The following is a 24,264-nucleotide window of genomic DNA, read 5'->3' on the forward strand; positions in this document are numbered from 1 at the left end:
ACGCCGGCCAAGGGAGGCGGCGCGCCACGAGGGCTCGGGACTGAGCTGGCGATGTTGTTTCCACTTTTGCTGCACAGCCGTTGACTTGAGTAGATTACAGCTCCGGTGGGCAAGGAAGGGACCCTCGCCTATGTCCGGAACCCAATGGAAGGTGATGAGGGATCCAAAGATTGAGCTGAAAGATGGGAAGACTGAGACGCCCCGCCTCTCCAGCTGGAAGGTCTGGGCAGAGACCGAAGTTCCCCTGGAGGCCTCCGGATCCAGCTAGTCTCCCGGCGCTGAGTTTCGTCTCTACTAATTTTGACAAGCATTCGTATTGCAACTACGACAGCCCTGTTTGTCTTTTAGGGAAAATAAGGTCAGTCGCTTAATTCTCTTATATCCAAGAATGACAGCAGAAATGAAGCCTAAAATAGTGGTTCCAAGACGTCGAGATTCCTTGGACTAGTTGAATTTTCTCGTTAAATGTATGGAGCCAACAAGGAATAGCCATCTTTTAAATTTTGCGTAGTTTTTAAAAATCATCACCCCTTAACGAGACAATGGCCCCAAAGTACGAATATTATAGTCTCTTATTCTAATTTAATTCTCTTAAATTAGAATAAATTTGTTATACCCTTTTAACATTTGCGCGGGATTGAAATTTTGTCAAACCTAGTTCCTGAGCCTGGAACAAACGTATCCAACACTGCCCTCTAGAGATCAGAGTGTTGAGCTATAATTTAATCAGTTTTAAGTGAAGGTTTGATTAAATTTGGAAGATCATTTCCCTTTCTGCTCTCCACTGGAGTTTTTTACCAGGAATCATGGACTCTGGTTTGTGGTTGGAGGCTGTATTAACAAATAGAAAGGGAAAATGACAATGAAGACACTCTTATAAAGATTTTGGAAATGGAAAGATTTCCAACCTGTGTATAATTAAATCATTGGAGAGACCTGAAGTCAGACCTATTCTAATAGTTGTTTAAGGAAAAAAAAAAAAAAAGGGCATGGGCCAGGGTTGTAGCTCAGTGGTAGAGCTCTCATTTAGCGTGGGTGAGGCACTGAGTTGGATCCTCAGCACCACATAAAAATAAATAAATAAAGGTATTATATCCACCTACAACTATAAAAATATATTTTAAAAATATTTAGTTTTTATAAGTAGCTGGACACAATACCTTTGTTTATTTTTATGTGGTGCTGAGGATCAAACCCAGAGCCTCACACATGCTAAACGTGAGCTCTACCACTGAGCCACAATCCCAGCCCCTAAAAATATTTTTTTAAAAAGGCCTTGTTACGTGCACATATGAATGTCACACAAACCCCCACTACTATGTATGACTATAATGTACTAATAAAAAATTATTAAAAAGGTTCAATTTTAGAAAAATGCACTTCCTATACCTATTTGTGTGACACATACTTCTTTACTACCGAGCTTAGAGCTTCTCCAATGCTAGACAAGTGCAGTACCATTAATCTATATCCCCAGCCCAACAAGATCCACCCCCCTACCCTACCCCAACACTGGGGATTGAACCCAGGGCCTTGAACATGTTAGGCAAGTGCTCTGCGTTGAGCCACTTCCTCAACTCTTTTTTGAGAAAGAGTCTCGCTAAATTGTTGAGCAAATTCAAATGCAAAGTCTGGCCTTGAATTTGTGATCCTTCTGCCTCAGCCTCCCAAGTAGCTGAGATTAGAGGCATGCACCACCACACCTGTCCACAAATTACTTTTTAACTTCAACTTTTATTCCTTTTTACAGATAAAGAAACTGAGGAAGAGAGCACTAAGTAACTTGATCAAGGCCACAGCTGGTAAGTTGGCAGAGATGGAACTGGAATGAAGTCTATTTGGCACCAGTACTCCTTAAGACTCTTTGGAATGTAAAACTCTTCCTGCAAACACCAACCAACCAATCTAATCTTTTCTGTTTTATTCCTCCTCACCCTGCCCCCACCCCCTTTAAATTGTGATAGACTGAAGGGCTTCACGTACAGTAGGAGTCAAAAGCAGATCCAGGAAAAATTTTCCTGTTAGGGTGGAAGCTACATGAGCAATCAAAAAAGCTAATTCAGGCCAGGTGTGGTAGGTAGGCATGCTTATAATCCCAGCAATTTGTGAGGCTGAGGCAGGAGGATTCCAAATTTGAGGTCAGTTGTAGCAACTTAGTGAGACCCCATCTCAAAATATAAAAAAGACCTGGGGATATAGCTCAGTGGTAGAACACCCCTGGGTTCAATTCTTGTTCCACAAAAAAAAAAAAAAAANAAAAAAAAAAAAAAAAAAAAAAAAAAAAAAAAAAAAAAAAAAAAAAAAAAGAACGAAAAGAAAAGCTAATTCAGTAATTTCTTTTTTTTTTTTTTTTATTTTCTTCTTTGAGACTTAGTTTTGCTATAGTGCCCAGGCTGGTCTTAGCCTCTTGAGTAGTAGGGATTATAGGCATGTGCCAGCATGCTTAGTTTTTTTTAAACCTGTAGATCATAGACCTCTTTGATAAATTAACGTAGTAATGCATCCTAGAAAAATGCACATACATTTCTGCCTATTACTTCAAAGGATTTATAAATAGAGAATTCTTCCAATCACATCAATGAATCAAGAGATTCATAGACCACATCTCCATACATATATATACATCCTTGTTTCCCCCCCCTCCCCAAGTGGTGCTGGGGATTTAACTTAGGAACACTTCAATAGTAAGCTACCTCCCAGCTATTTTTAAATTTTACTTTGAGACAGGGTCTCACTAAATTACTAAGTCTGGCCCCAAACTTGTGCTCCTCCTGTCTCAGCCTCCTGAGTTGCTGGGATTGTGGATGCACCACTGAGCTGGCAACATACTTATATACATTCTGTTAAGAGAACCTGAAAGATAAAACAGGTTCAGATTTGATAAGCTATCTATCTATCACCCTCTTTGAATAGGGGTGATTCAACAGCAATAAAAGAGCTATTTTCTAAATTGGATTCTTCACTGTTCAAGAAAAGATTAAAGGGAATAAGAACCAAGGTACAGAAGAAGGTATGTTTTTCTTTTTCCTAGTACCTGAGAATCAAACCCAGAGCCTCAAGCATACTAGGCAAACACTTAATCACTTAATGGAATGTATGGTTCTGATTCAATAAAACAGTTGTATGCCCTTTCTTCCAAATTTCTAGAATCAGGAAGACAAACAGGAAAAAAACAATCCAACACTCCGATGTGCTTTTTTTTTTTTTTTCCTTTTTTACTTACATTAAATACATCAGTAAATCAGCAGTCGCATTCTGTTACCACGATTGTTATGTTGGGAGAAGAAGAAAGGGAAAGAAAGACAAATGCTTTCTTTGAAGGAGGGGAAAAAAAAGAGAGAGAGAGAGACCCCCTCCTCCCTAAAATGAACAAAATAAAACAAAACAAAAAAACTGATCAGAAGGAAAGAAAATGAAGAGCTCGGAAATAAAAAACTAAGAGGCCCAAGCCCAACAGAGCTCAAAGGAGGGCAGAAGAGCTGGTAGGAGTAGAAGGCAGACAGGCCCAGAAGCTAAGGCCAATACTGTTCCTAAGGAGGTGAAGGAGGAGAGAAGCCTGGGGAAATGGTTTCCCAGCCCCAAGGCAATGAAACATCTTCACTCCTATTCCATGAGGAAAACCATACAAAGAATTTAATTCTAAGAGACTTGGTGAGCCATTCTAGTTCTTCCACTTGTAAAAAGGATGCACTAGGTACTTGTAGGGAGTGGGGAGGCTAATGGTTTCTGGGAAGGAAAGGGAAATGTATGTTGTTTCAGGGCCTTGGGAACTAAGGCTGCCCCTGGAAAAGGAAGGGAATTGAGGCCTAAGTGGAAGAATCTAAGCTGGGTCCTACAGATTCTCAGCTTCCTGGTTTCTCAGCTGGCCTGGGACACTCGTGGCTTTTCCTGTGTTTTTTCCCCCCAAATTTCTCCAAAACTCTAGGCCAGAACAAGAAAGAACTTAGAGTTCTCCCTTGCCTTGATGGCTTCCCACAGACATCTAAAACACCTGATGAGGGATGTGAAGAGACATTAGAGTTTAGAAAAGACCAAGGTCCTCTGATGATGTGAGACAGCTGTGAGGCACATTCAGTGCTAGTCACTTCCTGTCCGTAGGAACAGGTGGTATGATATGAAGGGACTACAACCAGGCCTCTGTGGTACTAGCCCCTAGTGGTATGTGGATTAAACTATTGGTTGGGGAGGGTAGGTATGGGGATAAGAATGGAGGAACTAAACTCAAGATACTAACAAAGGAGAAAAGGAATAGATCCTGATGGGAGACAGGGGATAGAACAGACTGTATAGTGAGAATAAAGATTATACCTATTTACAAGGAAGTAGAAAAGACATGGTAATGGATAGCAAATTGAATGTGAACCCTGGGAAAGGATATAAAACTACTCCCTTTTTCCTGACCTCTCTTACTCCCCTACTTTGGCCTATGCTACTCTGAGGCCACTCCCCAATTGCTCAGTTAATTCTCCAGGAAAGGCAAACCTATACTCATGAACTAGGTTGGCAAGAATATAGGTTAAGAATCAAGAGTTGGAGGAAGCCAGCAGTGGAGACTGGGCTTGAGTAGCTGCGACTGGTTCTGTTCTCTAAAGCCCCTCCCCAAACCTCATATACTTCAGATTCCATTTACTTAAAAAGGAGGGAGGGCAGGTAAATCAATCAAAACTCCCATAAAACAAGTATCCCAACTGAACTACCATCAATTAAAGTGCAAACTGCAGGGGGATGTGGTGGCTAGGGCTGAGGCCATCTAAAGGCCAGAGGAATGGGGGAAAATGCATATGTATAAATCAGAGGATAGGTGTCAGAAACTCCTCCAATTAGATCACAGCAGAGCCAAAGATGCAGGCAACCAGTGAAGATTCTTTGGAGGACTCTAGGGTCCAGTCCCCACTCTAGGGGAGAAGCTACCTAATAGGTTGGGTGTGAGGAAACTGGGTCTTGGAAGAGTTCCAGAGCCACATCACCTCCACTTTGTCCAATTAGCTAACAATATGACTCCCACGTGGTGCCTGAGAGCTTGCCTCTCTATTCTCAACTCTATCTAGGAACACCCTCCACAGGGCCAACTAATGTATGCTGCAATGTTTTCAAACACGAGAAACTCCAACCATAAAAACAAAAAGGAAATGTTTCCTTACTGCCTCTTGCTCTGAGCTTTTACTCTTCCCCAGGGCCATTAATATAACTAAACTAGAAATCTCCCTCCAGTTTATGGATTCACTACCTTCTCCATCCTGGGGAGAGGAAGAAAAGAGGATCAAAAATAGGGACTGACCAAAAGTGGAAGGGAGAAGGAGACAAAAATGTTTTCTGCAAATATGGGAAAGAACAAGGGGGAGGAGGAGGAAAGATAAGATCACTGTCTTGCACCTATAATACAAAGTGAAGAAAGTTTGTTTTGGAAGTTAAGTCCTGGGGAGATTTGACCCCTAAACCCCAAAGTAGGGGGTAGGAGGCCAGTGGCAACAGCTGCCTGGTGTTGGTTGCTGAAGCGTTAAAAAGTGCCATGACGGAGCTGTCAGGAGGCAGCCCTTGGGAGCCAGGGCTCAGTGTGCTGTTACCGTAGGGGCTGTGTGCTGAGGGGTGGGGATGGAGGTTATTTCTTAGCTCTCGTGCTAGCTCCATACTCGTTTGCTGCTAGCCACCCCTCAGTTGCTACAACACTGGCTCTTGTTTTGCTGGGAAGGCTCATGGAGATCCACACCCCGACTTCGGCCTGCTGTACCTCCCAGATTCTGGGGTTCGCTCTTTGGCAACTTCTTAGCTAAAGAAAAAAAAGAGAAGGGAACAAAGTAGATTTTGCTTACCCCATTCACACATACAAACAAACACAGGCTATTGGGTACAGGAAAAAATAAAGGGAAAGGAGAGATTAAAAGAAATGTCCTGAAGAGGGGAGAGTTCACTATTTGCAAAGTACATTGAACACAAGGGAGCTAAAGCTGCAATCAAAAGATGGAGATTACAACAGAAAGTTAAAGTATTTTTAAGTTTTTTCATTTTATTCTTTTGTGATGTTGGGGATCAAACAGGTACTCGTGCTCCTAGGCAAGCACTTTACCACTAAGCTACACCCCCAGTCCCATACCTAAAGTTTTTACAAAAGCAGACATTTCCACCTATTCTTGATTTGGGTCAGTAATAATTTTTACCTATATACAAAGGAAAAATAGGAAAACCTCAGGGTGTCTGACTTTACCTATTGCCAGAAAGAGATCATTCACGTTCATAGCTGTCTTGGCTGAAGTCTCCATAAACAATAAGCTGTTGTCATCTGCATATGCTTGGGCCTCCTGCAAGGATGAGTGATTGGTGTTCAGAATGCAGAGAGGAAATAAGTATTGCTTTTTTCTTTTTTTTTGTGGGGGGTACTGGGGATTTAACCCAGGGTGGTCTATCACTGAGCTATATCCTCAGTCCTTTTTATTTTGAAACAGGGTCTTGCTAAGTTGTCTAAGCTGGCCTTGAATTTGTGGTCCTCCTGCCTCAGCTTCCCTAGTCACTGGGATTATAGGAGTGGGTCATTGCACTTGCTAAGTATTGCTTTTTTACTCACATGTAGCACCAGAATTAGGCAGTGTCCCTCCCTTAATTAATGCCCCATTCTGCCAGGTGGCCCTAGACTCATAATTTAATGATGACTCCCTTAAGATAAACCTATGACCACTCAGTTGAACAAACAGATGTCAGGATCTTAATTATAGAGAAGCAAGTAAGATGGTGGGGGCTTTGGATTCTGACACTTGAATAGTCCCTTTACCTCAAATTTAATTGCTCCCTCCTTCCTGTTTTCACATTGGTACCCAACAGCTGGTACTTCTCTAACCCTCTGATATTTCCTTCTGAATCCTCTAAAAATCACTTGGCTGTAATTAGGATCACAATGTTGGTGTAGTTTTATTTTTTATATTTTGGGTAGGGGGAAAGGAAATGCTAATATTGATTTTATTATTATTGTGTTTTCTTTATGCTGGGGATCAAACCCAGGGCCTTGTACATGCTAGGCAAGCATTCTACCACTGAGCCACTCACTTCCCAGCTGTATTAACTTGGTGTTCAACTAGGGAATGAGACAATGAATGTCTTCAGATGAGATTTTCAGAGTGTTAGTTTGGAAAAGAGGTCCCAGGTACAGAGGGAATGTGTTCGAGAAGGGTTCTATGGGCCCTCTTACTTCATACTCCACCATGCGCTTGTTAGCCAGGTCTGCTTTGTTCCCTGCCAGGGCAATAACGATGCTAGGACTGGCCTGCCGCTGTAGCTCCTTTACCCATGTCTTCGCCCGGGCAAAGGTTTCCTAGGAAAACATGAGGAAGAGAATGTATGGGCTGCAATGGCTGCCAATCAACAACCATCACCTTCAAAATCTGGTCTCACAACTCACCTCTTTTAGGTGTGTTTCCCTCACTGAAACCATAGGTCTCTGATAATTCTTGACCTCAGTCTTCTTAGCACTTGGAAGTATAATTTGTATTCTTATTTTGCTATTTCAAGAACCAATTTCCACTCCCCCAACTAATTTAATTCCTATAAACAAAAGTAAGGACTGTCTTCTTAGCCCACTTACCTGATTAGTAATATCATAAACCACAATTGCAGCTTGGGCACCCCTGTAGTACATGGGAGCTAAGCTGTGGTATCGCTCCTGCCCAGCTGTGTCCCAGATCTCAAACTTGACAGTTGTGTCATCTAGACAAACGGACTGGGTGAGGAAGGCCGCTATGGATTAGAGAATAGAGAGGAAGAAGTTGTAAGTGGGAGGATGAAAGGGAATATCCCACCCACCTTCAGAGTATTTCTCCATTCTCCATCTAAGACTAGTCATTACCCATGTCACTCAGCTACAGGAAAAGGTTTAGAGTTCTCACATTCAAATCCTGGAGCCAGGATTAAGACTGCCTTTAGCCAAGTCCTTTCTGCCAAAAGTTTTTCTGGCTGGTGGGTGCAAATTGAAAACTATGGAGGGGAGAAAGATCACTGCAATTATACCAGTCAACCCTCTTCTAACCAAAATAAGGGTATAACAAATAATAGGAGAGACAATAAACTTCAGATAAAAGTCACATCATGAATTAATTAGAGGAGGTGGGTTTGTGGCTCAGTGGTAGAGCGCTTGCCTAGCTTGTGTGAGGCACTGGGTTCAATCCTCAGTACTGCATAAAAACAAATAAATAAAGGTATTATCTATAACTAAAAATATTTTTAAAAAATATGGTAGAGCGCTCGCCTAGCATGCACAAGGCACTGGGTTCGATCCTCAGCACCACATAAATGTAAAATAAGATATTGTATCTACCTAAAACTTAAAAAAAAAAAAAAAAAGAGGGCTGGGGTTGTGGCTCAGTGGCAGAGCACTTTTGCCTAGCATGTGCAAGGTCCTGGGTTTGATCCTCTGCACCACATGAAAACAAATAAATAAAATAAAGATATTGTGTCCAACTACAACTAAAAAAAAATATTAAAAAAAACATTTAAAAAAGAAAGTATTAATTAGAATTGGGGCTGGGACTGTATCTCAGTGGCAGAGTGCTTGACTTACATGTGTGAGGCACTGGGTTCAATCCTTAGCACCACATAAAAAAACAAATCAACAAATAAAATAAAGGCATTCTGTTCATCTACAACTACAAAACAACAACAAAAAAGAATTAGAATTGAGGTTGTGATTATGGCTTAGTGGTAGAGCACTTACCTAGCATGTGTGAGGCACTGGGTTAGATTCTTAGAACCGCATATAAATAAAGGCCCACTGACAAATTATTATTATAGATAATTAAAAAAAAAGAATTAGAATTAATGGCAGATCCCATCATTATTAATATTATTTGGCTATTGTTTTCTCATGTAATCTGGTACATGTCCAGGAAAACCACATTTCCAAGGTGATTAGTGAGAAGAGGACAGAGTAATATGGGAATTCTCATAAAAGATCCTTTATTGAATTAGTACCTTATTTTGGCTTATTAGCAGGGAGATAGTAGTAAAGGTAGAAAAGGCAGATGCCCTTTTATATTCTAGTCTCTATCTGATCAGATATGTATATCAGATCATCTAAGGAACTTCTCCAAACACTTGTCTGTGCTGCTACAACCAATTTCACCCTACCTCCAATATTAATCAGTAGATTTAGGGTATACCTAAACACACATAGGTAAAAAATACTCCCAGGTTAGTCCCCCCAACCCACTATCCCATACTAGGGATTGAACTCATGGGTGCTTACTACTATTGAGATATACCGACAGTCTTTTTAATTTTTTGAGACAGGGTCTCTAACTTGTCCAGGCTGGCCTAGAACTTGTGATCCTCATGTCTCAGTATACTGAATAGCTGGTATTACGGATGTGTGCCACCACTCCTACATAATACTGACACACATCTTTTATTTGGGAGGGGCGGTGGTATCACGGATTGAACTCAGGGGCACTCAACCATTGAGCCACATCCCCAGCCCTATTTTGTATTTTATTTAGAGATAGGGTCTCACTGAGTTGCTTAATGCCTCATTTTTTGCTGAGGATGGCTTTGAACTTGAGATCCTCCTACCTCAGCCTCTAGAACCACTGGGATTACAGGCATGTGCCACCAAGCCTGGCATCTGACATACATCTTGAATTATGACTCACTGCTCCAAACCAACCTTTATTTGCTTAAGATGACACTCAGCTGAATTTCATGGGATTAAGATGATATTGAGGAGCCAGTTGCAGTTGCACATGCTCGTAATACCAGCTACTTGGGAGGCTGTGCCAGGAGGGTCAAAGTCTGAGGTCAGCCTTGGCAACTTAGTGAGACCCCGTCTCAAAATAAAAAAATAAATTTAAAAAATAAAAAAGACAAAATGAGATGTTCTCCTAGAAAGTGAAAGGATGAACAAATACCTGATTTTTGGCATTATGACAATTTTTTTTTTTTTTTAAAAGCAATACTGAGGATTAAACCCAGAGCCTCATGCATGCTAGGCAAGTATTCTACCACTGAGCTATATTCCCCAGCCTGCTTTTCTTAGTTTTCATTCCTGGGGGAATGAGAGGAACAGTTCCACAATCAGGTCCTAGATCTCCTATTCAAAAATCTTACCAAGCTTTGAGCTTCTTTCCCTGAGGTACTTACCTCCAATAGTACTCTCCTGGTACTCATGGAACTGTCCTTTGACAAAACGTAACACCAGGCTAGATTTCCCCACTGCAGATTCCCCCAGCAGGACCAATTTGAACTGGCATATTTTGCTGGTTTGAGGCTGCCCATTGGGCCTGGCCGTGCTTCTGCTAGTCATGGCCAGATTATCAGATGGGAAAGGGCAGAGGGAGGGGGATGCCACAAAGCGGCAGAGGGGGGAGGGGAAAGGGGAAGGGACTTCCAGGCTTCAACAGTCCTGCAAGAAAAAAAGTGAGTAAAATTAGACGCAGATTGCAGTTGCAATCACTTTTTAGAGAAAAGACAGAATCTTTCCTTTCTCCTATGAGATGTTAGTTCTTGTAATCATCCACTACTAAAAGACTATACCTCTGAGAAGGACCTAGGCAGCTCTGATACTCAGTGCTAAGAGTGGAGAACAGTAAAATAAGAACTGCTTTTGAAATAGTTTGCTCAACCACAAAGTCTCCAACTGCCAACAGAGCTGAAATGGAAGAACTGAAAACTGAGATTTTAATCCCCCATTATTTCTCCACCAGGTCTTCACAAAGTTTTTTTTTTAAACAATATCCAGACCCACTCACAGGATTCCCAGCAGCTTCTTGGTATTGTGATGTTGTGCTTTTTTCTAGCTCTCAAAATAAGAGATTCTACTCTAGGAGTGGGTTAAGAGTCACCCCTCCTAAGGGTAGAAAGGTAGCTTCTGGTTCTGTATCCTTCACATATGAACAGTCTTTTTGCAAAGTCATTTATTAAGATCTAAGTCAGGGGCTGGGGTTGTGGCTCAGTGGTAGAGCGCATGCCTTGCATGTGTGGGGCACTGGGTTCGATCCTCAGCACCACATAAAAATAAAATAAAGGTACTGTGTCCATCTACAACTTAAAAATATTTTAAAAAGAAAAAAAAAGAAAAGATCTAAGTCAGGCACAGTGGCACATGCCTGTAACCCCAGCAGCTTGGGAGGCTGAGGCAAGAGAATGGAGAATTCAAAGCCAGTCTTAGCAAAAGTGAGGTGCTAAGCAAGTCAGTGAGACCCTGCTTCAATAAAATACAAAATAGGGCTGGGGATGTGGCTCAGTGGTTGAGTACCTCCCGAGTTTAATCCCTGGTACCAAAAAAAAAAACAGGGAGAGAGATATCTAACCAGGGTCCATCCTATTTTTTTTTTTTTTGAGAGAGAATTTTAATATTTATTTTTTAGTTTTCAGCGGACTTTGTTTGTATGTGGTGCTGAGGATCTGCACGCATGCCAGGCGAGTGCGCTACTGCTTGAGCCACATCCCCAGCCCCAGGGTCTGTCCTATTACCAGGCAATTTCTTTTCTCATTTCTGGTCATAGGTAAGGACAGAAACACAACCAACAGATCACATTTAGTATCAACTCTGTTTCTGCCACCTCTCTGAATCTGAAAATCTATCAGTTCCGAGTCAGTAAACTCAGAACTGATAGATTACCCTCCACACCAAAGGGGACTAACAGTTGTAGCTCTCCAAACTAGAAGCAAAGTATACCTTTTAAACATATGTAGGAGTCTCTAGGGGATGATACAGACAGAGGATGTCTTTAAGTAATCAATGTTTAAAGAAAGAGTACTCTTGAATCAACTTGTCTACCTTTCAAGGGGGCTAAGAAAGTTGGTGTTGGCAGGGGGGAGGTAGAGAGAAAAGTTGGGGCTTTTAAATTCTAATCAACCATTCCAATTCATCATAGGGGGCTGGGGCTCTAGCTCAGTGGCAGAGCGCTTGCCTTGCATTTGAGAGGTGCTGAGAATCAAACCCAGCGGGCCGGATTCCATCCTCAGCACCACATAAAAATAAACAAATAAAATAAAGGCATGCTGTCCATCTACATCTACAAAAAACAAACAAACAAACAAAAAAACTCATCATACTGACTCTGAGGGGAATGTAAGGGAGCTATGAAATTCAAAGAGGAGTTAGCATGGGCAGAACACACAAAAACCTCTTTCCAAAACACAAGTATTACCTGAGTTATACTTTGCTTGTTCAAATTAATCTTTCTCTTTTCCAAGTTTGATCCTAGTGACTTCATAGACATCATACTCTTATGTGTGGGAAAACACTACAGTGAGCAGCTTTCGTGTCAAATTAGTGTTAAAAATCTCAGCAATTCTATTTATTAAAGACACCAAGATAGAAAATCATACAGGAGACAACGCAGAGGAATAAAAGCTCTTAAGTCCAGTTTTCTGGGTTTGTTTTCCGATTCTACTTAATGGCTATGAAACTTTGAGCAAATTGCTAAATATATGTGTACATTTGTTTCCTCATCTGTATAATGGGATAACAGCTTTATAAGCAACTACTGCATAAGGTTGTAAAGATTAAATGAGATAATATTTGTATCATTATTAAATTTCTTTGGAACTCATTTAAATAAGTATTTGATATAGACTACATGCTCAATAAATATTGAGCTACTAATCAGTATCAATAAGACATGAAGAATTTCTTTACATCTCTGAGCCTTACTTTCCTCCACTAGAAAAATGAAAGAAAAAAATACTATCCTCATAGAATAGGCTATGGGGATTAAATGAAAGATGTATTTAGCATAAAGATGTAGTAGCTAGTTGTTATTAAATAATGGCCCTGCTTTTTTTGCGTCCAGAAAAGACTGAAGTTAATATATTAAAGAATAGCTCAATGTTAGTTATCAATAATATTCTACACACAACACACACAAATTTTTTTTTAAAAAAATTTTGTACTAGGGATTGAACCCAGTACAAAATTAACCACTTAACCACTGAGTCATACCCCTAGCCCTTTTTTATGTTTTATTTAGAGATAGGGTCTTGCTGAATTGCTTAGGGCCTTGCTAAATAGCTGAGGTTGGCTCTGAAAAAGGTACAAAGAAAAAGAAAAAAACAAAAAGGTTAAAGAAGATTATGACAGAGGTAAGAATTCAAAGTCCCAAAGTAGACTAATTTAGAGGAATATCAGAAATTACTATGATCCTCTTGAATATTCTGTAGTGTCCTAGGTCAAGGAGTTCTGAGAATCCAGATATACATGTACATTTTGTCATTAAGTTTTCATTGGTTTATGATGAAATGATCAAAATAAAGAGGATACAGCAAAATTTTCATTAAGCTAAATTTATTAAGTTTGTATATTCTTATGAGAAACCAAGAATCTCATATCAGTTTTCTCTGGAAAAAATAAAACAAAACACAGATTAGATCCTATTTCTGTGTAAAAAAAGGTATAGAAGGGGCTGGGGTAGAGTGCTTGCCTAGCATGCATGAGGCACTGGGTTCGATCCCCCAGCACCACATAAAAATAAATAAATTAATTAATTAAATAAAGGTATTTTGTCCATCTACAACTAAAAAAATTTAAAAAGAAAAAGGTATGGAAGGACACACACTTGCCTATTAACAGTAGTTACTTCTGAAAAGAGTAGGATTAAGCAAGGCATGATGGAACACACCTGTAATCCCAGCAGTTTGGGAGGCCTGAAACAGGAGGATTACAAATTCAAGGCCAGCCTCAGCAATTTAGTGAGATCCTGTCTCAAAATGAAAAATTGAAAAGAAAAAAAAAAAGAGCTGGGGATGTAGTTTAATGGTAAATTGCCCTTGGTTAACTCCCCAGTCTCCCACCCCACCCCCAGCAAAATAGTTAAGTTTAAGGTGAGAAATATATTATGGATTCTAAATTTTTTTCCACTCCAAACAATCCCTTTTTAAAAAAATAGGGACACACAACACACACACACATAATTTAAAAAAATTTTTTTGTACTAGGGATTGAACCCAGGAGCACTTAACCACTGAGTCACACCCCTAGCCTTTTTTTATGTTTTATTTAGAAACAGGGTTCTTGCTGAGTTGCTTGGGGCCTCGCTAAATAGCTGAGGTTGGCTCTGAACTCCTGATCTCCCTTTCTCAGTCTCCTGAGCTGCTGGAATAACAAGAGTGCACCATAGTGCCCAACTAGGGAACATATTTTTAAAAATAGTTGTCTAAAGAAAAAAATTTTTTTGGTACCAGGGATTGAACCCAAAGATTCTTTACTAGTGAGCTATGTCCCCAGTCCTTTTTCTTTTAGGAAAAAAAAAATGTGTCTCTGTTTGTGTGTGTATACATACACACACACACACACACACACATATATATAAATGGACACTTTTTTATTTTTAGGTGGTGCTGAGGATTGAATCCAGTGCCTCACACATGCCAGGCAAGAGCTCTCTACCACTGAGCCACAACTCTATCCCCTTTCTTTTTTTGAGACAGGTTTCACTGAGTTGCTAATTTGTTAAATTGCTAAGGCTAACCTTGAATTTTCGATCCTCCTGCCTCAGTCTCTAGAGCTGCTGAGATTACAGACATACACCACTGTACTGAACTACCATGTTATTATGTTATTAAAAACAAAACAAAAATACAGGTCAAGAAATATCAAGCCCAGCATGGTGGTGAACACCTATAATCCCACTAAACACAGTTCTTTAGCTGTTCTTCATCTTCAAACCTTTAGGGCAGTGTTTCTCAAACTGTGGGCTGTAAGACAAAAGTGACCTTGCCATCAGTTGATGGGTTACCATCAGTTTTTTTTTGTTTTTTTTTTTAATTTTTGCAGTACTGGGGACTGAACCCAGAGCATTCTATCTCTAGCTCTTTTTCTAAGACTGGTTTTCACTAAATTGCCAGGCTTTCACTAAATTGCCAGGCTGGCCTCAAAATTGTGATCCTCCTGCCTCAGCCTCCCATGTAGTTGGGATTACAGGCATACACCACTGTACCATGTTATTTAAAATAAGAATAAAAATAAAAAAGGACATAGGTCAAGAAATATCAAGGTCAGCATAGTGGCACACATCTGTAATTCCAGCAACATGGGGAGGCTAAAGCAGGAGGATCTCAAGTTCAAGGTTAGCCTCAGCAATTTAGCAAGGCCCTACACAACTCAGTGAGACCCTGTCTCTAAATAAAATACAAAAAAGGGCTGGGAATGTGGCTTAGTGGTTAAGTGCCCCTGGGTTCAATCCCCAGTGGGGGGTGGGGATGCTAACAATAAGCATAAGAATCATTTTGTGAAAATGTTTCACTTATATGTATGTGTAGTTTACAGAGTCAGGATGTAAACTCCTTTTTTCACTTTTAATACCAAGGATTGAATCCAGAGGTGCTTAACCACTGAGATATATCCTCATCCCTTTTTATTTTTTATTTTGAGACAGGGTCTCACTAGGTTACTTACAGCCTGGCTAAATTACTGAGGCTAGCTTTTAACCTGCAATCCTCCTGTCTCAGCCTTCCAAGCCACTGGGATTACAGGCAAGCAACATAATGATGACAAGTTTTGTGTTTTTAACTGTGAATCATGATCAACAAGTTTTAAAAACTTTGGGAAGGACTGACAATGAAAGATGGGTTAATAGGAATGGAAAGAAGTCGACTCTGAACGGCTTATGGTTATGGTTACTATAAAGCACTTCTAGATAACATTTGGATAAAGGTTGAATATATAGCTCTCCAGGGATCAGAAGATTCCCGAACCCTGCTACTTAAGTTATAGAGCAATCACGAAAATGAGAAGAGCCAACCTAGACAGAAGCAAACCCATGTATTGGTAAGGGCTTTGGAATCAGGCAAACTTGAGTTCTTCTCTCTGCTTTGCCACTTAACTTACTGTGAGTTTAGGCTACTCCCTTTGCCTTTTGGAATCTCAGCTTCCTTATTTATATAAGGATATTTGGGAAAGAAGGGGATTTGTGAAAATATGAAATAGCAGAATTTGAATTCCCTTCCAAAGTTCTGGGTACATTTAAGAAATTCACTTTTCTTCTTCCTGTACTGGGGATTGAACCCAGGGGCATTTTGCCACTGAGTTATATTCTTGGTCCTTTTTATTTTTTGAGACAAGGTCTTGCAAAGTTGCTGAGGCTGGCCTCAAACTTATGATCTTCCTGCCTCAGCCTCCTTAGTTGCTGCAATTATGGGTAAGCAAGCAGAAACTTGCTTTCCTTTTTTTTTTTTTGCTTTTGTGTGTGTGTGTGTGTGTGTGTGTGTGGTGCTGGGGATTAAACTTGGTTTCTTTAAAGCATCTATGTAGATGAATTATATCTAAAAAAACAAAACAAAAAACATACATTTATGTGATACTTCATATACACTGTCTCAGAAAAGAAGATGGGCCCTCGTAAGTTGAAACTTTAAAAACAGAAAACAACTGACACAATAGAAAAAAAAAAGATAAAGATGATAAGTTAACAAGTTTTTTTTTTTTTTTTCAGGTGACATACTCTCAAGAAACATAGGAAAAGTTACTAGTTTTTCAGCTTATTCCCTCACATTTTTATCTATTTCAAAGCATGTTATCTAAGGGGCAAAACATTAAGCCTCAATGTTACTATTCTACAATAATAACATGGAAGTTAAAACGGATTAAATTCTCATGGCCAGACCCATTACTCTAAGCCTGGGAAAACAGTAGGGGGTTGGAGCAGTATGAAGATAGGAAAGTTACAGGTACACTTGGGTTGCAAAGTCTTTGTCACCAACCCCCAAACACTCAGAAGTCAAGCCAGAGCCCAGAATCAGTCAGCAAACTTTCTTGCTACTAAACAACCTTGGATCATCAGAGGTTAGTAATAACTGGGTTAGAAAAGACTACCTCCCACCCCAATATGTAACCTCAAAAATCTGTCCTGCCTTACTTGTTCATACTAATTGATGGGATACCCATCTGTAAACCTTGAGTTTGAATCTCATCATGTTTATAAGGATATCATTTTTTAGTGTAAATAGCTAGACTCTTGAAACATCAGGAATATAGAAATGAAATAATACACAAAAGATTCAATTGATTTCTTCCTTATTCTGGTGGTGACTTAAATTTTTTTTTTTTTTTGGCTGAGTTAACAATGGGCAAATGATCCATTCAAAGGCAAAAAAGAAAACCAAAGCAAACTAGTCCAAGCAGTGTGATGTTTATTATCTTCAAACCTGAGGCCAAAAAAAAGGGAGGTTACACTTTCCTCCTTCAACCCTTTCATCTCAGAAGACAAGAAATCAGATTTAACTTTCCTTAGATGTGCAGCTCCACAAAAATGGCTTATTAAAAACCCAATAACTAGGAAAACTTGAGGCCTGACCATAGGTCAGTCCACTGAGGTGGGGTAGAGGTGGAGGATGTTCTTTAGTGTGGGCAGTTCTCCAAACAATGCTGGAAAAGAGGCATAACAGGAAAGGTTTTTTAGCCTGCCCAGCAAGAGCCAGACTTTTCTTGAGGCCCCCACTTCCACCTGTTAGCTTTAAATCCTTATGGCAAATCTACAGACAACCTCAAGAATTTCACCACCTATTAGTAGTCAGTTCCCAGTCTATAGTCATCAGAGTCTAGTCCAGTCCCAAAAGTCAGCCCTATAAGGTCAATTAGCCAGGTAAGAGTCAATCTTAAAAAAAAAAAAAAAAAAAATCAATCTAGATGGGTGTGGTGGCCCACAACCAATAATCCCAGCAAGTGAGGAGGCTGAGACAGGAAGATCAAGAAGTCAAAGCTAGCCTCAGCAATTTAGCAAGGCCCTAGGCAACTCATCAAGACCCTGTCTCTAAATAAAAATACAAAAAAAGGGCTGGGGATGTGGCTCAGTGGCTAAGCGCGCTGCACACTCACCCATACACACACACACACACACACACACACATGCTCTCACATCAATCTGCAGGTCAGGTGATCTAGTCCAGTCTCTGTATTTTACAGGTAAGGAAAATGAGGCACATAAAATTAGTCAATTTGCCAAGTGTTAAATACAGCCAGCTATCAATAGCTACTAAGTGTTTCTCCCTTTTTTATATCCCACCCTCATGCTGAAGATTGATGGGATTAAACTCAGGGTCTCCCATGTGCTAAGTAAGTGCTCTGCCACTGAACTACATTTCCAGCTCTTATAATTTTTTAGTTTGAGACAGGATCTAAGTTGCCAAGGCTGGTCTCAAACATATAATCCCCTTGTCCTAGCCTTCAAGTAGTTGGGATTACACTTACAAAATAAGTGGTGCATCCTACATCACTTATTTTTTCTGGTGGTCCTGGGGATGGAACCCAGGAGTGTTCTATCACTGAACTATATCCCCAGCCTCCAATTTATGATCCTTCTGCCTCAGCTTTCCTCATAGCTGGGATTATAGGCATGCACCAACATATTTCTTTTTGGTACCAGACTGAACCCAGGGGAGTTTAGCCACTGAGTTTTTTTTTTTTTTTAGTTGCAGATGGACACGATACCTTTATGTGGTGCTAAAGATCAAACCCAGTGTCTTACATGTGTTAGGCAAGCACTCTACCACTGAGATACAACCCCAACCCTTCGTTTTTTTATTTTGGGAGAGGTTCTCACTAGATTGCTTAGAGCCTTGCTAAATTGCTGAAGCTGGCTTCAAATTTGTGATCCTCTTGCCTCTGCCTCCAAAAGCAGCTGGGATTACAGGAGCTGCTGGGATTATAGGTACCCGCCACCACACTCAGCTCAACAATATATTTCTTAAGGAAGCAGAAAATGCTAAACTCTTAAGTAGACACCAGGACAGGGACATGGACTTAGAATGGATATTTCCTGCCTCTTCAGTATAGGTAAAAATACTGCCTGTTGGATTAAAAACAAGTTAGGAATATCCAGGCCCTCCCTAGAAATCAGGATTTAGTCCCATATTCTTCTTCTTAAAAAAAAAAAAAAAAAGAAAAAAAAATATACACACACACACACATATATATATATATATATATATATATATATATTTAGTTGTAGATAGATAACCTTTTTTTCCCCCATTTATCAATTTTTTTCTGTGGTGCTGAGGATTGAACCCAGTGCCTCACATGTTCTAGGCAATCGCTCTACCATTGAGCCACAAACCCAGCCCATGTCCCATATTCTTCTGACAGAATGATTAATTAACAGTTCCTCTCTCTAAATGGTCTTAACCATTCTCTGCCAGGACAGTTGGAATTGAAGCAATTTTCAATTGGGAGAAAATAGGGAAGGAACTGGTAACTTTTACATCATTTGGTGGGCCTTAAGACTAATGTGAGAGATTTACTAAGCACGGACTATAGAGCAGAAGCCAGTAAATGCCTTTGTCTCCTTTCCAATTTTGTTTAGGTACAAATCGCCCAAACCTTGAATTTATGCTACTTAAAATCTTGAGCTATGCTACTTAACTCACCTTTCACTGTGTTGATCCAATGCTATCCAATGACTCATGCCTTAAATGAAAGTCATTCTACTTCCCCCACCCTCTCCCTTATAGTTCTCCAAGAGGCAAAACACATACTTATCTCTTATCAGATGGTAGTACAAACTCTGTTATTGACCTAGGAAAGGCTGGAATGCCCTTCCCTTCTTTTTCTGCCTAGCAAAATCCTAATATATCTTATAAGGCCAAAACAAATGTCACTTCTCTGTGAAACTGCATAATTATCTTCTTACCTCAGCAGAATTCATCATTGCTTTCTCTAGTATCTCACACAAGGTCTCACAGTGTTAAGACTATTTCTACCATAGCCTTTATCACATTATAGTTAATTATGTATCTGGTAAACTATAAACTGCTCACAAAGTAGGAGTATTTTTTGATATCATGACTCTTCAGAGTAGAGTACAATGCCTGGTCCCTCGTAGGTGCTGATTAAATGCTCCCTAAATTGCTTGTAAGGACCAAAGAAATCCTGCTTCACTTCCCTATTGTGCCATCTAAATAGATCTCACTCGGTTTTGTTTGGGATTTTTTTCCCCCAGGACTAGGGATTAAACCTGGGCACATTCTACCCAAGATACATCCCCAGCCCCTCTCCACCTTTTAAAAAAAAAAACTTTATTTTGCAACAGGGTCTTGCCAAGCCTGGCTTCAAATTTGCAGTACTTCTGCCTCAGACTCCAGATTCACTGAGATTATAGGTGTATACCACTGTGCCTGGCTAGGGAATGTTTTTAATAGGCCTCAGAAAGGTCTCTCCCTGGACTCTTTGTGATTTCCCTTGAATGGGGGGCCCCCTTGGGACCCAGCCCACAAAGGTACTGTTGTAACTCACATGGGTTAACTGCTTTTCCTGTTACCATGTCTCAGATGGCCTAATCACAACCAGTATGTGGCCCTCTCACCCTAACACTGAAGTGGCTGTGCCTAAAAATAAAATTCCCTGTTTTAAAGATTGATGTTAAGTAGTTAAAAAGCTTTGAGTCATTACCTCTATTAATTCCTGGACTTGAAAAGTAAGTTTTATAAAGAAATTCATACCACCACAGAGCCAGGAGACACTTTGAAAAGGTACCCACTACCCCTAAACTGAAGCTACAACCTGGCTCAGAAATCTGCTTAGCTGGGTGGCTCCTTATTCAGCTTAGTTACTGTTCACAGTCAATGACAAAATCTTTCCTAAAACACTCTTGAGAAGTAGGAATATAATGTGTAGGGTTTTATGGTACCCTTTCTCCCAAAGGACTGGTGCATTTCCTTATTTTAAGTTCACTGTCTCATATTTTGGTTACTTTCCAATCAGAAATGCTTTAGGATTAGGGAGTGGGCTGTATGCTTGCTTCTACTCCATGCCTTCTTCTCAGAAGTCAAATTCATATTAATGCACACAAACAAACTATAGAAGAATAATCATTGTTCTCAGGAAAAGTAAGCATTAAAAGATTGAGATATGATCAAGGACAAGAGAAAAACCCTCTTCTTCAAACATATTTTTGTTTGAAAGTCCACATTGATAATTCCACTCATTAACTTTCTTAAGATGAACAAGCCAATGGGAGAATATTTTTAGGGATTATGTGCTATTTACATTTTAAATTTCAGCAATTCCATACCTTTTCTTTCTTTTTGGGTGCTGAGATTTAACCCAAGGCTTCTCAAATGCTAAGCAAGCACTCTACCATGGAGCAATCCCCCTACCCCAGAACCTTTCTTAAAAGTAATCTCTGATTAAGAAGATGGTGGGAGGAGGGGGAACATACAGAACAGGATACCACCAAAGTTTAATAAGTGACAAGGACTACAGAGGATTAATACACACATACCCCTACTTTTCTCTATGACTGGCTTTTCAGGTGAGAAAAGTTCTGTGATGGTGGTAGGGGAATAACTGAGGTTTCCACTGGGTAGTGTAAAAAGGTAGAACATATTAGAAGCCTTCTAAAGCTAGTAAGGTCAAATTCAATTAATAAGGTGGTAGCATGAAATGCCCCAGCTGTACTGAATCTAAGATTTAAAAGGAAACCAATTTCAAATCCAGAGAAACTTGGGAACTTCTCAGGTCACTATAGAAAGTCAAATTCCAAAGCCTCTTAGGCAATCATCACCATCTTCTGAGATAAGGGACAGTTAAATACTGCCCACATATAGAGAATACCAAAGGACAGAAGTCTCAAATGCTTCACTTTGTAGCAGAGATGACAATAATAACCCCAGGGGAAAAAAAATGATTAACCTTCAGATTTCTTTCCTTCCCTAAAAAGAGGAAAAATATTTTGTCCATCTATTTGGGCATGGATACCCAATGCACAACTGGGCTGTGTATTTATATGGAAGAAGGAAAAATGATAACCCAATGATGCAAACAAGCAGTACAACCCTCTGCTTATCTGAATTGGACAGAAGATAAAATGAACTGTGAAAGGAGCACAATAAATAAAAGTATCATCCAAGAAGGGAAAACTAGAAAGAATGAGAACAGAATTTAGTGAGAACATGAAAACAGAATTGCTTAGGTGGTAAATCCCCAAAACAAATATAAGTATGATCTGCTGTCTCTGATCTCTGACCTTCCTAAATGAAATATAATAAGATATGTGTGGGAGAATTTACATTTTTGATACTTTATAGCACTTAAATATTTTAAGATATGTATATATTACTTTGGTAATTAAAAAAAAATGTAGTGATAAGATATACTGGTATAGAAGGGAAAGATGGGGAAGTACCAAAGGGAAAATCCATAGGCTCCAAGCTATGGGAGACTAAAAGGTCAGCAGACCATTAAAAATATATGGACTGGGTGCAGTAGTGTGTGCCTAAATTCCCAGCTACTTGGGAGGTAGAGTCAGGAGGATCACAAGTTGCAGGCCAGCCTCAGCAACTTAGCCAGACCCTATCTCCAAATAAAATATAAAAAGAGTTGGGGATGTAGCCCAACTGTGGAGTATCCCTGAGCTAAACCCCAGTACAGCAAAAAGAAAAGGAAAAAAAGCCAGGGGGCTGGGAGGTGACACTCTACTTCTTTGCCTTAGTAATCCATCTTCATAAAATACCTCACCATTTGACCCAACTTTTTAATTGCATTCCTGGGCTCCTGAAGAAGTAGACAAAGAACAAGAGGTGATGCCAACCTTCTGGAATGGAATTTCTCTTCCCCAAATCTCTTCCTCAGTGATATCACCTCACAGTTCCCGGACTGGTTAACTCCATTACCTGCCCGGGAAATACCCAAATCTAAGTCTCTCAAAAGTTTCACCAACTATGATCAAAAGATCTTTTGATGGCTGGGAGGCTCAAAGCCCCTTTCCATGCAGATAATGAATCATTCCCCACTTCTAGGTAAAAAATATACTATTCAGTATAGGCCACATTATTAAATGGGAAAGCAACAGAAAAAAACATCCCCCAAATCCAACTTCTTAGCTCTTTCACAAGATATGAAACAGAAGAAACAGACTACAGTCTAAACCAGCTAAAAAGCCAAGAGAAAGAGTAAGGGATGTTTGGTGGAGCAGCCCAACAGTCGGGGGGGGGGGAAGTTTACATTTTTCTTCATCTCCTACCCTGGGAGTACCAAAAAAAAAAAAAAAAGGAAAGGAAAAAAAAAATTCAGATTACCACATCTGAGCACTAAAGAACAAAAGAGTCAGTACTTCCAAGACCCAGAGCCTCTAGCCCACCCTTGAACACATTCCCAGAAGCTCCCCAAACTGACACCAGGCTCTCCTTCCATTTGCTCAAACTACGTTGGTTTTCTAGATCAGTAATGCCTCAGTTCTCCCTCAGTGAGCCCAAATCCCTCTCGACTCAACACTAGCGCACCCTCAGTTCTCTTTACAATAGCCACTTTCCCTGAAAATAATGCCTCTCACCTAGCTAAGAACCCTTCTCAGGCCTTCCAATTACACATATCTCGTGAGACCCAGCCCCGGTTACCCTCCGAGCCGGGCGTCAGGGTTGACCCCTCCTCACCTCCCGGCAAATGGGCTTACCTCACCCGCAGCCCCGTCCCTTTCCCCAGCTCCTCCCTCTTCAGCACTGCTTAATGGGTAATGAGGCCTGTGGCTGCCCTCACAGAGGTTCTGGGCCTCCCGCACCCGGCCCCCAGCACCCTGGAGCCTCCCCAACTTCGGGCTCCCAGCCCGCCCGATCCCCTCCTCAGCGCCCCCATTAGGCCTGCTGGGGCCGGCCCCCTTCTCCCCTCTCTAGTGGGCCACTCTAACGCCTCGCTTAGGCCCACACCCGCCTCCGCTCTCAGGCCAGGCAGCTCTCATCTCCCGGGTGCCTCCGCCTCTGCCCTTGTGGGCTCCATCAGCTCGGTACCTGGGGCTCCGTCTCCCCCGTCGGGCCCGAGCCTGTGTCGAACAGACAAACAGCTGCAGCTCAACCAAACCCTCTTGCCCCTCCTCCTCCTCCTCCTAGCCCCGGGGCGGGGGCTTCAGCCAATAGCACGATTACCCGCCTACAGTCGAGGGTGGGCTATATGTGCATTCATCCGCCAATCCTCTGGAGAAAGGCGGGTCTTTAGGGGCTCTATCTCCAACGAGTTCGAACGAAGGATTGGAAAGGCGGATCCCCAAACCAGTACTAAGAGAGAAGCCTTGAAGATGAACGAGGTAAGGAGCCATTAAAGAGAGCTCCAGGAAACACGGGGCGGCACTGCGCTGACAGGCATATGTCTCAACCAATAAAATCTCGACACCCCATGACCCCGCCTTTTGACTCATAAACATCTAATCAGGTGAGTGATGGAGGCGGGTCAAAGTGAAACTTTAACCAGTACTACAAAAGTTCGGGACTTGAGTGGCAGGCCAGGCGAGGTCGTACAAGCCTTAGGAAGCCGCTACTGACCTTCGCCCCTCCCCCTGGATTTGGCGGGGGGCGGACTACTGC

General features: G+C 40.9%; 1 protein-coding gene and 1 long non-coding RNA gene across 5 annotated transcripts; one reads left to right on the forward strand and one right to left on the reverse strand.

Moving 5' to 3' along the window:
- Positions 1–16,993, forward strand: LOC107140198. The gene is made up of 3 exons (XR_001503252.2): positions 1–358; positions 1,751–1,802; positions 16,410–16,993. It is a non-coding gene; the product is annotated as an uncharacterized LOC107140198 (long non-coding RNA).
- On the reverse strand, positions 3,195–23,969 carry Rab5b (RAB5B, member RAS oncogene family). 4 transcript variants are annotated; one of them, XM_015483250.2, is made up of 7 exons: positions 23,695–23,746; positions 22,503–22,584; positions 10,117–10,378; positions 7,571–7,722; positions 7,178–7,300; positions 6,203–6,296; positions 3,195–5,767 (listed from the first exon to the last, which is right to left on the reverse strand). In XM_015483250.2, the coding sequence occupies exons 3-7, from the start codon at positions 10,277–10,279 to the stop codon at positions 5,652–5,654; spliced, it is 648 nt and encodes a 215-aa protein (XP_015338736.1). In that variant the 5' UTR covers positions 10,280–10,378; positions 22,503–22,584; positions 23,695–23,746; the 3' UTR covers positions 3,195–5,651. The 4 variants fall into 4 exon arrangements, with proteins under 4 accessions (XP_015338736.1, XP_015338737.1, XP_015338735.1 ...); XM_015483251.2 differs by lacking the exons at positions 22,503–22,584; positions 23,695–23,746 and adding an exon at positions 23,838–23,969; XM_015483249.2 differs by lacking the exon at positions 22,503–22,584 and having other exon boundaries at positions 23,695–23,823.
- Positions 23,970–24,264: the final 295 nt, after the last annotated feature.

Source organism: Marmota marmota, unplaced genomic scaffold (assembly GCF_001458135.2).
Source record: "Marmota marmota marmota unplaced genomic scaffold, marMar, whole genome shotgun sequence".
NCBI classification, from domain to species: Eukaryota; Metazoa; Chordata; class Mammalia; order Rodentia; family Sciuridae; genus Marmota; species Marmota marmota.